We start from the raw sequence: 13,087 nt of genomic DNA on the forward strand, positions 1-13,087 counted from the left end.
GAGGAAAGATTAGAGGAACTGAATTTATTCTCTCTTGAGAAGAGGAGATTAAGGGGGGATATGATCAACATGTATAAATACATCAGTGGTTCATATAGTGAACTAGGTGTAGAGCTATTCACCCTGAGGTCAACACAGAGGACAAGGGGGCACTCTTTACGTCTGGAGGAAAAGAAATTTAATCTCCAAACACGGAAAGGTTTCTTCACAGTGAGAGCTGTGAAAATGTGGAATAGACTCCCTCAAGAGTTTCCCAGCAGGTACAAATTGGATCACGCTTTGCTGGGTTTTTTTGCCTTCCTCTGGGTCAACTGTGGGTATAGGATTATAACTTTTTTTTTCTTTTTTGGTTGAACTGGATGGACTTTTTTCAGCCAGACTAACTATGTAACTATATACTACCACTAATATTTTTAGGTATAGTTGTTCCAGGGAGTATTCGATTGCCTCCTAGGGGGGTTTTCCCCTGCTGCAGCAATTTGAATCATGCTTCATTGTGTTTTTTGCCTTCTTCTACATCAGCTATGGGTATGGGATAGTGTATATGAAAGTTTTTCTGTGTGTGTATGTGTGTCTTTTTTTATCTAGGTTGATTGAACTGAATGGACTTCTGTCTTTTTTCAACCAGATTAACTATGTAACTTTCCTGATAGATAATGGAGGGCAAGATAGATTTCACACTTCCTGGGTTCATCTTTAAATTCATATAGAATATACAGTGGATATAGAGAATAATCACCTCCCTTCTAAATATTCACATTTTGTTGTGTTGCAGCCTGCTTTTGTTTTTCCCAGCTGTATTTAGTCAGTGCAACTTGTAATCTCCAAACATGGAAAGGTTTCTTCACAGTAAGAGCTGTGAAAATGTGGAATAGACTCCCTCAAGAATTGGTTCTGGCCAGCTCAGTGGATTGCTTCAAAAAAGGCCTGGATTATTTCTTAGATACACAGAATATAACTGGATACTAACAGTTATAGGTAAAGTTGATCCAGGGAATATCCGATTGCCTCTCGGGGGATCAGGAAGGATTTTTTTCCCAGCAGGTGCAAATTGGATCATGCTTTGCTGAAGTTTTTTTGGCCTTCCTCTGGATCAACTGTGGGTATAGGATTATAACTTTTTTTTTTCTATGGTTGAACTGGATGGACTCAGTTTTGTTTTTCCCAGCTGTATTTAGTCAGTGCAACTTGTAACATCCAAGTGAAAGATATAACACCAACATGTCAGAAAACAAATAAAAATAAAATTAAAAAACAGAATCACTGAGTTGGAAAAAGGATGACCCCCTTCTGTCAGTATTTTGTTGAACCACATTTTGCTTTAATTCCAGCCATTAGTCAGTTGGGATATGTCTCTACTAGGTTTGAACATCTACAGTAGCCTTTGCAGAACTTTTCAAGTTCAGCTAAATTTGATGGTAACTATTTGTGGACTGCAGTCTTCAACAGATTTTTTATTTGGTTTAAGTCTGGGCTCTGACTAGGCCATGCAAAGACATTCACCTTTTTCTTCTTCAACCACTGTGTGGTCATTTTTGCTGTGTGCTTTAGATCATAGTCATGTTGGAAGGTAAACCTTCTTCCCATTGACAACGTTCTGGCAGAGGGCAGCAGATTTCCCTCAAGAATTTGATGGTATTTTGCCTCATCCAGTTTTCCTTCTATCCTGACAAGTGTTCCAGTTCCTGCTGCAGAGAAACCCCCCATAACAGGATATTACCACCTCAATGCTTAACTGTAGGAATGGTGTTATTTGGATGGTGAGCTGTATTGGATTTGTGATATTGTTGTGATATTGTGATATTGTTGTCACCACTCTAATAAGTTCCTGCAACTGTTTCAGAGTTGCTGTAGGCCTCTTGGTAATCTCTCTGGCCAGTTACCTCTTGGCTCTTTCATCCGGGTTGGAGCAGAATCCTGATCCAGGGAGGGTCTGTGTTGTACCAAATACCTTCCACTTCTTAATAATAGACTTCACTGTGCTTCTAGGATTAATAAAGCCTTTCACATTTTTTGTATACATCTCCTGACTTGTACTACAATGGACTGAAATGCTCCAGGAAAGCTTTTTTCATGCTGAGTATTCTGGACATTAATACTGAAATTTTATAGATAGGTAACGCCTATCCTTATATTGATTAGTGGTTCCAAATTAATAACTACTGCAGTAGGGAACATACACAAAAAGATACACTCAGCATCATTCCAAATCACTGTTCTGTTTATTTAGCAAATTTTTGTACACATGATTATGTAGGTATCACATTAATATTACAATTGTACTTTTATGGTAACAGGGGCTTTACATAGGCAGGCTAATTTCTAATCAGGACTTAATCGTAATCAAAACATTATTAGTGCCGTGTGCACAAGGAGTGCAGTGTACAATATATAGGAAAAACATACAAAATAAAATAAAATTTTATACAGAACTGACAAATTTCCTTTACACTGAGCTAATTAACCAATTCAATACCGGGCAATTTTACACCTTCCTGCCCAGGCCATTTTTCAGGTTTCAGCGCTCTCACACTTTGAATGACAATTGCGCGGTCATACAACACTGTACCCAAACTAAAATTTTATCATTTTCTTCACACAACTAGAGCTTTCTTTTGGTGGTATTTAATCATCGCCAGGGTTTTTATTTTTTGCTAAATTAGCAAAAAAAGACCGAACATTTTGAAAAAAAACCACGTTTTTCTTTGTTTCTGTTATAAAAGTTTGCAAATAAATAATTGTTCTTCATAAATTTAGGCCGAGATGTATTCTACTACATGTCTTTGGTGAAAATAACCCAAATTAGGATGTATTTTTTAGTTTGTAGGAAAGTTATAGAGTTCACAAACTATGGTATAGATCTGAATATTGATCAGTCCTGAAGTACTGACAGCCAATCTAATTTCTTGAGGTCCAAGAATGTCAGAATTGTACAGATATCCCCCAAATGACCCCTTTTTGCAGAGTAGACAGTCCGCAGAGGCATGGCGAGTTTTTTTAAGTTGTATTTTTTTTGTCATAATTTTTCGGAAAATGAAAAAAGTAAAAAAAATAATTTTCACTATTTTTTTTTTACATACTGTCACCAGTGCAGTACAGCATCATCATATAACTGGCATGGCGGTGATCAGGGACACTGACTGGTGACAGTGTGAAAAAAAAAAATTTTTTTTAAAATTTTTTTATTATTTAAAATTTTTTATTACATTTTTTTCTTTTTTTTAAGATTTTGTTTTCATATTTCACTATGTCCAAAGTAGTACAATGTTACCATAGTAACATTGTACTACTTTGGGGAAGTGATCAGTATTTTTTTTTTTTTTGCACAATTTGCTTATAGCAAAGAATTACTGGGACAGACTAAAACATTTAATGTGAAAATGGCTTAATGTAGCTTAACGTGCAATAAACTGTCTAAATCTTAATCAATTGACTTGAAACTTAGCACAGCCCAAGTTGTCAACGTCCCAAACATGTCCTAGAAGTGTCATAGATTTCAGCCTTCCACAAAGAAAATGGGGGACATTAAGCTTGTTTTTTGGGGAGCTTAATGTAGCTTAACGTACAAAAAAGAGCTTAGATGTTGACCAATCTCCCCCAAACTTCACACATTAGAAGACCCTATCTATGGCAACATATTCTGAAAATTGCAGGTCATTTGGTAAATCACACCAAAAGTTATTCACATTAAGCTATATTTTACAGTGCTAAAACATTTAATGTGAAGAGCTTAATGTAAAAAGAGCTTAACGTACCATAATGTGCCTAAACCTCAATCAATTGACTTGAAACTTTGCACAGCTCAAGTTCTCAATGCCCCAAACATGTCCTAGAAGTTTCATAGATTTCTGCCTTCCACAAAGAAAATGGGGGACATTAAGCTTGTTTTTTGGGGAGCTTAATGTAGCTTAACGTACAAAAAAGAGCTTAGATGTTGACCAATTTCCCCCAAACTTCCAACAATACGAGACTCTATCCATGTCAACATATTCTGAAAATTTCAGGTCATTTGGTAAATCACACCAAAAGTTATTCACATTAAGCTATATTTTACAGTGCTAAAACATTTAATGTGAAGAGCTTAATGTAAAAAGAGCTTAACGTACCATAATGTGCCTGAACCTCAATCAATTGACTTGAAACTTTGCACAGCCCAAGTTCTCAACATCCCAAACAGGTCCTAGAAGTTTCATAGATTTTGGACTTCCACAAAGAAAATGGGGGACATTAAGCTTGTTTTTTGGGGAGCTTAATGTAGCTTAACGTACAAAAAAGAGCTTAGATGTTGACCAATTTCCCCCAAACTTCCAACAATACGAGACTCAATCTATGTCAACATATTCTGAAAATTTCAGGTCATTTGGTAAATCATACCAAAAGTTATTCACATTAAGCTATATTTTACAGTGCTAAAACATTTAATGTGAAGAGCTTAATGTAAAAAGAGCTTAACGTACCATAATGTGCCTAAACCTCAATCAATTGACTTGACACTTAGCACAGCCCGAGTTCTCAATGTCCCAAACATGTCCTAGAAGTGTCATAGATTTCAGCCTTCCACAAAGAAAATGGGGGACATTAAGCTTGTTTTTTGGGGAGCTTAATGTAGCTTAACATACAAAAAAGAGCTTAGATGTTGATCAATCCCCCCCCAAACTTCACACATTAGAAGACCCTATCTATGGCAACAAATTCTGAAAATTGACCTCAATCAATTGACTTGAAACTTTGCACATCCCAAGTTCTCAACTTCCCAAACGTTTCATAGAAGTTTCATAAATTTTGAACTTCCACAAAGCAAGTGAGTGACATTAAACTTGTGTAGCCCCTACCACCTTGTGTAGTTGCCGTAGCGTGGGACAGCCAATGGGGGAATATTATGAGTGTGTGTTTGTAGCTCACCAGCCAATCACTGGGGATTTCTGGCTTGTGGTGCATGCTTGGGAAGTGCATTCTTCCAAGTTCCAAATACCAGTCAATATTGGCACAAAACCTTTAGGCTTCTGCTAGAAAGCTGAACATGAAGAGGAACTTCATCTTTCAGCATGACAACCCAAAGCATACATCCAAATCAACAAATGAATGGCTTCACCAGAAGATGATTAAAGTTTTAGAATGGCCCAGCCAGAGCCCAGACCTGAATCTGATTGAAAATCTGTGGGGTGATCTGAAGAGGGCTGTGCACAGGAGATGCCTTCGCAATCTGACAGAGTTTAAGAGTTTTTGCAAGGAAGAGCGGCAAATATTGCAAAGTCAAGATGTGTCATGCTGATAGACTCATACCCAAAAAGACAGATTGATGTAACAACATGAAAAGGTGCTTCAACAAAGTATTAGTTTAAGGGGGTGCACACTTATGCAACCATATTATTTTAATCTTTTATTTTTACTTCCCTCCTCCAAAAAGATTTCAATATGTTTTTCAACTGAGTTGTACAGTTTATAGGTCACATTAAAGGTAGAAATTTTTCTGAAATTATTTTTCTTTGTCTTCTTATTTTCTTACATCACAGAAACCTGACTTTTTTAATAGTGGTATGTCGACTTTTTATATCCACTGTATATATTCATGAGAATTGCTATGTGCTCAATCTTAGTACAGTCTACCTCCAGGCTTGGCCTGGGGAGGTAATGCTTATGTGCGGGAAAGGTTTGACTAGGCCTCAAGCCTAGAAGGGGCCTCACATGCTGATTGAGGAGGAGAATGAGAGAAGTTGGATGGCTACTGGAGGTACCTGGTACTAGAATGTACCTAAGGGGCAAGTCTGTCTGACCTATTGAAGATCACATGACTATCCATATTTAGCTGTTCCTCTAATAACCAGTGCCGGCTTGTGCTCCTATTGATTCTGCACTGTGAAATACTGAAAGTACTGGTGAGTCTGAAGTTCTTTTCTAATATAGTTTTGACATGAATGTTCTAAACCCTATGTCCTCTCTACCAGTTATGGAGTTCCCCAATAAAGAATTCAAAGATGTACTTAAACTGACTGGCGCCTAACTTTTCTTTGATCGCACATCCCTTCACAGGCCTAGGATCTGCACGAAAACAAGATGTCATCCTTCCCTGCCTTTGAGGGTCCACGCTACGCCTCTGGGGGTCAAGGGGGTGCTGTACTTATTTTTAGGGGAACTAATTGTGGCTTAAAGTACAAAAGAGAGCTTGGATGTTATCCAATTTCCTCAAAATGTATACAATAGAAGACTCTATCTATGCCAACATATTATAAAAATCTCAGGTTGTTTGGTAAAACAGACTAAAGATTATTAACATTTAAAGGAGAACCTGGGCAAAATCTTTTTTTACATGTTCTTGTTGCTTATCTCCTGCCTTCCCTGAATATGTAATCCATATTCTTGTTATCTGAGTAGTTGTTCTAGTAAGACCGATCACTGCTATGCCTCCTATTCCCGCAGACTCCGGTCTTGGTACATCCCATCTGTAGTTCTGTTCTCCAGCAAGCAGGGATGTATTTCCATCCCTGCTTATTGCAGTGGGCGGACCAGGATACACAGACCACCGGTATGTACCGTCCATGGAGGTGGTGTCCTAGGAATGACAGCCCCCCTGGGCTGCTCTGAAGGCTGCATCCAAGGGAGTCTGTAACCCTTGCTGCCTGCACATTGGGGTAGCATCACAGCTGGCTCAAAATCCTCTGTTTGCTGTACCATCCAAAGACCAGCTTTCGGAAGACCAGCTTTCTGGTTCTGGTAGCCGCTGCCCAATGTCCCCCAGTGAAATCACTGGTTGCTAGGACCGCCTGGTATCTAGCAACCAGTGATGTATATGCAAAGCCACAGAATTCACAGCCAGGAGGCTCAAACTTTATTCTATTGAGCTGCTCCACCTCCTCCATTGTCTGCCCTGCTTACCATGACTATGGATGAGTCTGAGAGCTGTGATTAGGGGAGCCAGGAATAGAGAGACAGAGGATGGCATTCTGTGCTGGAGGAACAAGAGAGTGTAACTAGAGATGGGTGGGGGGGCAGAGCAAGCAGCTGGAGAAAGCAGCTGAACATCCTACACTGGCAGACCTGCAATATGCTCCGTCAAAATTCTGCCTCCACTGCTGTTCTGCACCAACAGCCCTTCTCTGCCTTTACTGACAACTGAGAGTACGGGAAAGGCTGACGGGCTTTAGTGATCACTTTGCTTCGTCTCCTTGTGCTGTGAGCTGAGCAATTGGAGCCAGTCAAGCCTTGATATGTAGTGGCATTGAGAGTCTCGCCCCCCCCCCCCCCCCTTCTTTCTCTCTCCCTCTTCCTCCCTCTATGAATAACCTTTGGCATGTTTTATGAAACAACCTGAAATTTTCACAATTTGTTGGTACATGTAGAGCAGGTTTCACAAGTGATAGTTCAGTCTGGACCTCGGCCGTACCACCTAGCAGCCTGAGCGGACTCATTTACTCCCACCACTGCAGATGTTAAGGATTACTGTCCTGCAGAGGGTGGGAGAAATGGCAAGGTGGACGGGGACCTGGACCCCCCAGAGCGGGTGGAAGGAATGGAAGGTCTACAGGGGGAGCAGCAGTTGCCCTCCCCCTCCCCCTGAATACACTTGTCGCCACTGAACCCACAGCAAGGAGTACCTGAATCCCCTCCCCCCACATTCACTCACCTGCCACCGCTGTTGAAGTCACAGCAGAGTGGGTTGGAGGAAAGTAAGGTCTACAGGAGTATGCCCAACCTCTTTCCCCCAATGCACTCATCCACCACTGAACCCACAGTAAGGAGGAGGGCAGGAGGCACGGAGCCTAGTGGCAGGAGCAGGTGTGCGCACCCAGAAGAGGAGTCTAACTTGCCACTCTCCCAGCCCTCCACAACACTGAGTTAAGCTAGGGGGAGATTATGGGGGGGTCTGTGATGTCAGAGAGGGAGCTGTGATATGGGGGGCTGGGAAGTGAGAGGAGGAAGCTGTGAGGGGTGAGCTCTGATATGAGTGGCTGTGAGAGAGGGGAATTGTAATACTTGGGGAGCTGTGATGTGATAGGGAGAATCTGTGATATGGGGGCTGTGATATGGGGGGCTGTGATGTTATATAGGGGACTGTGATGTGAGAATGGGGAGCTGTGATATAAGGGGCTGTGATGAGAATGGGGGGAGTGCTGTAATATAAAGTTTTGTGAGAGTGGGGCAATAATGTGAGAGGGAGAAGCAGTGGTATGGGGGGCTGTGATGTGAGAAGGGGAAGCTGTGATGCGGGAGGGGGAGCTGTGATAAGCCGGGCTGTGATGTAAGATGGGGGAGCTGTATTATGGGTGGGCTGTGATGTGATGTGGGTGGCTGTAATGTGAAAGGGGGGCTGTGATATGAAGGGTTTGTGATGTGAGGAGGAGGGCTGTGATGTCAAGAGGGGGTGAGCTGTTATGTGGGGGGTTGTGATTGCAAAGGTGACTGTGATGTGAGGGAGGGGTCTATGATTGCAAGGGGATGTGATGTAAGTGTGGCTGTAATGTTGGGGGCTCTGATGTGAAAGGGAGTTGTGATATATAGAGGGGTGTGATTGGAAAAGGGGGACTGAGGCAATTAATTGAAAAGGGGCTGTGACGTTAATGACCTGAGTCATAGAATAAAAATGAGATTCGGAACTCTGCAGAAAAAAAGGATTAAAAACTGGACCTCCATGAATTTTAATTCAGTACCCGTGATGTAGATTCTTGTATTTTGTAAAGTTCGGGGGAGATTGGTAAACATCTAAGCTCTTTTTTGGACGTTAAGCCACATTAAGCCCCCCAAAAAACAAGCTTAATGTCCCCCATTTTCTTTGTGGAAGTCCAAAATCTATGAAACTTCTAGGGCCTGTTTGGGATGTTGAGAACTTGGGCTGTGCAAAGTTTCAAGTCAATTGATTGAGGTTTAGGCACATTATGGTACGTTAAGCTCTTTTTACATTAAGCTGTTCACATTAAATGATTTAGCACTGTAAAATATAGCTTAATGTGAATAACTTTTGGTGTGATTTACCAAATGACCTGAAATTTTCAGAATATGTTTCCATAGATAGGGTCTTCTAATGCATAAAGTTTGGGGGAAATTGGTCAACATCTAAGCTCTTTTTTGTACATTAAGCTACATTAAGCTCCCCAAAAAACAAGCTTAATGTCCCCCATTTTCTTTGTGGAAGGCTGACATCTATTAAACGTCTACGACATGTTTGGTAAGTTGAGAACTTGGGCTGTGCAAAGTTTCAAGTCAATTGATTGAGGTTTAGGCACATTATGGTACGTTAAGCTCTTTTTACATTAAGCTCTTCACATTAAATGTTTTAGCACTGTAAAATATAGCTTAATGTGAATAACTTTTGGTATGATTTACCAAATGACCTGAAATTTTCAGAATATGTTGACATAGATAGAGTCTCGTATTGTTGGATGTTTGGGGGAAATTGGTCAACATCTAAGCTGTTTTTTGTATGTTAAGCTACATTAAGCTCCCCAAAAAACAAGCTTAATGTCCCCCATTTTCTTTGTGGAAGGCAGAAATCTATGAAACTTCTAGGACATGTTTGGGACATTGAGAACTTGGGCTGTGCAAAGTTTCAAGTCAATTGATTGAGGTTCAGGCACATTATGGTACGTTAAGCTCTTTTTACATTAAGCTCTTCACATTAAATGTTTTAGCACTGTAAAATATAGCTTAATGTGAATAACTTTTGGTGTGATTTACCAAATGACCTGCAATTTTCAGAATATGTTGCCATAGATAGGGTCTTCTAATGTGTGAAGATTGGGGGAGATTGGTCAACATCTAAGCTCTTATTTGTACGTTAAGCTACATTAAGCTCCCCAAAAAACAAGCTTAATGTCCCCCATTTTCTTTGTGGAAGGCTGAAATCTATGAAACTTCTAGGACATGTTTGGGACATTGAGAACTTGGGCTGTGCAAAGTTTCAAGTCAATTGATTAAGATTTAGACAGTTTATTGCACGTTAAGCTACATTAAGCCATTTTCACATTAAATGTTTTAGTCTGTCCCAGAATTACTTTGCTATAAGCAAGCATTTACCTGAATGACATCGATTCATTCAGGGCTTTTTTTTTTTTTGTGCTTAGCTGTGATTTGGCCACAGCTAATCACATGACATGTGCATGTGATTAGCTGTGACCATTCACAGCTAGACACTAGTATACAATGGATGGCATGAATGAAGCCATCCATTGTATACAACTGTCATGTGACCTGCTGTGATTGGTCACAGCAGGTCACATGGTACCGGCAACAGGGCCGATACTCAGATCTGTCATCGACCATGTCCGAGGTACACGGCCGGTGACAGATCGCGCCGCTGCGCGGCTCTGCAAGCGCGCAAACTGTGCATGTGCGGGAGTACGCCAAATGGCTGCCTCCCGGAGACCTAGTACATTTTTCCGGACGCCATGCGGCTATTGGCCGGGTGTCAAATGGTTAAAATGACCACAGCTGATCACAGTTGAAATTCAAATGGCTTTGTGTGCCATTGAGAAGGTGATTAGCTGCACAAGTCATTTACAAGTCATTTTTCCAACTCAGTGATTCTGTTTTTGATTTTTTTAAAACAAAAATTTCTGACATGTTGATGTTATATCTTTTACTTGGAATTTATAAATTGCACTGAGTAAATTCATCTGGATAAAAGAAAAATTGTGTATGTCTTCATTTCAGGCTGCAGAGCAACAAAATGTGATTATTTTAAAGGAGGTGATTCTTTTATATACCCACTGTATAAGAAGGATAGGATTAAGCATATGAAGGATGGTGTCAACTTTATTTACTAATTTAATTTGTTATTCTCTAAAAATTTACAGTTTGACAAGGCAATTGTTACCATGAACGTTCTTCTTAAAGTCAAGCCATTCATCCACCATTTCACTCCAAGAGCTTGTTGCAGATTTTTCAGCAAGGACAACACTTCTTTTGCCCCTCAGAACTTTACAAACTATGCGAATATTAAACATATTTATAAACCTGAGGTGCCAGAATATTTTAACTTTGCAAGTGACGTCTTAGACAAATGGACAGCTGCTGAAAAGGTAATTCATTCATTACCCATTGGCACTGATATCCCACCATCAGACACCTACCTTTTCTAAATGCTATCACTACTTCTTTCCTAGGATGGCACTAAGGAACACAACCCTGCTCTTTGGTGGATAGATGGTCATGGAAAAGAGGTCAAATGGAGCTTTGAAGAACTGGGCTTCTACTCTAGAAAAGTAGCTAACATTCTTTCTGAAGCCTGTGACCTGAAACCAGGAGACAGAGTTATTGTCATTTTGCCCCGGTTACCAGAATGGTGGCTGTTTAATGTTGCATGTTTAAGAGCTGGTAAGTACATTGCAGCCTTGGAAATTTTTAAAGCAAACCGATTGTCATTTAGCAGGTTTGGATGAGCTGTGGTATTTGCTTTAACTAAACCTGTTAAGATAGAAGTATAGGACTGCTGACTTTTTTAAAGGTCCAATGATGATGTAACACTCTTTAGTGTAGATTTTTGTATAACTAGCTTGTAGATTTTTTGTATATAGCTAGAGTCTTGCCAGATACCTGAGTGTGAGCAAGGTTACTTTAGGTTAGAGCTGGAGGGCTCTACAGGTCAGTCCTCTGGTACCTCCCCCGACTCTAGAGATTTGGAGAAGTTTCTAGAAGGCAGTGGGCATTGGCAAGGAGGGCTGATCTGCATATTTATGGGAGTCTGGCCAATCCCAGGCATAAGCACCTGGTAGTGTGGCTGGATCTTTGGCCAGCAGAGGAGTCAGGTGGAAGATGGAGTGAGAGGGTGCTGCTGATGTGGAGCCTGGGAGAGGGCCCCAGAGGAGGGGGGGGGTCTACTTACAGACTGAGAGCTGGAAAGTGTCTTGGAAATTCGCTTTAACGAATTTCTCCTTACCGTGAGTACTCGCAGTTGGATGCGCAGAAATCCCCCATAAAGCTGTGCGAATCTCGCTTACCACGACTGCAGCTAAACTACACGATTCCTGCCCATCCAAATACTTTGGTTCTGTTGAAATGTAGGTGATTTGGAGCTCCGTTACCCTAGAATGATCACACGACACTCTAAGGCTGGTTGCAATCCACATAAGGGCTGATTTTAGACCCAGCTCTCTGTTTTATTAAAAATACACACATGCCCCCCACATGAATAAAGTCAATCCCCTCCCACCGAACAATGCAATGGGGATTGCCTATACAGAGGATGTACATTCCAATTGGAGCATAGCCTTTGCTATTATCTATCACTGGTCCTCCCCCATGAGTCTTCTGAGGTCAGCAGACTTCCTCCCCTTCCCCCCTATGAGCCATCTGAGGTCATATTTCCTGTCCTACTAGCTTCTATTGGTATGTAAAATTCTCTGCACAAGCACTCCCTAAAAATATCAGTCTGTACCTGGATGGGCCCGATACGATCTTTATTAAAACACATCCATCCGAGATACAGTTCAGATTAGTAATGGGTTGTAAGATATGCATAAGCCTACACGTGGAGTTCACACCGCTTGCGCATTGCGTTATGAAGCCCACGTGGTACCATGCTGCTGATATGTGGATACAGGCCCACGGTCTACTGACAGCAGCATTCGCATGGAATGCCGTGGTGGTATACACGCCGGTCTATAAGCGCAGATCTGCCATCTCATCCATTACCAAGCTGAGTACTGTAATACATACATTGTACATGCGCATGGCCCAATTGCAGCCTTCAGAGCTTTAATTAAGCCACACGAGAGACATATGAATAACACGAATATATGACACATTTAAAGTTCGACCAATAATACAAAACTTCCATGACAAAAGAGGGACCTCAACTATTCTATAGTCTACAGGAAAGGACAGCCTGTCAACAGGGGAAGAAGCCAGCCTAGCGTAAGGCCTGAAAGCAGCTTCACCTTTTAAAGGACAGTGTGAGTACCTCTACATCCCCTGAGCCTACAAGGGAGAGGTCAGTCATTTGCAATAGTTCCAATTAGTTCTCACTGGAAATCATTCCCATGTGTCTCGGAATCCCTTGCCCTGGGATATTCTTCAGGACAGCCAAGTAGATGAGGAGATTTATATTTGGGGTCTGAAGAAGGTTCATTGAAAGGGGACTAAGTGTTCTAAGAAA

General features: G+C 41.1%; 1 protein-coding gene across 3 annotated transcripts in view; it reads left to right on the forward strand.

Annotated features, from left to right (window-relative positions):
• ACSM3 (acyl-CoA synthetase medium chain family member 3) overlaps positions 1-13,087 on the forward strand; it is a 74,297-nt gene that overhangs the window by 9,712 nt on the left and 51,498 nt on the right. For all 3 annotated transcript variants that reach the window (XM_089669939.1, XM_089669941.1, XM_089669940.1), the window contains exons 2-3: positions 10,788-11,012; positions 11,097-11,307. In XM_089669939.1, the coding sequence (XP_089526065.1) occupies positions 10,809-11,012; positions 11,097-11,307 (415 nt within the window). In that variant the 5' untranslated portion in view covers positions 10,788-10,808. The remainder of the gene's footprint in view (positions 1-10,787; positions 11,013-11,096; positions 11,308-13,087) is intronic.

The sequence above is a fragment of the Staurois parvus genome, unplaced genomic scaffold (genome assembly GCF_062004578.1).
Source record: "Staurois parvus isolate SC_StPar_1 unplaced genomic scaffold, SC_StPar_1.0 ptg000084l, whole genome shotgun sequence".
In the NCBI taxonomy this organism is placed as follows: Eukaryota; Metazoa; Chordata; class Amphibia; order Anura; family Ranidae; genus Staurois; species Staurois parvus.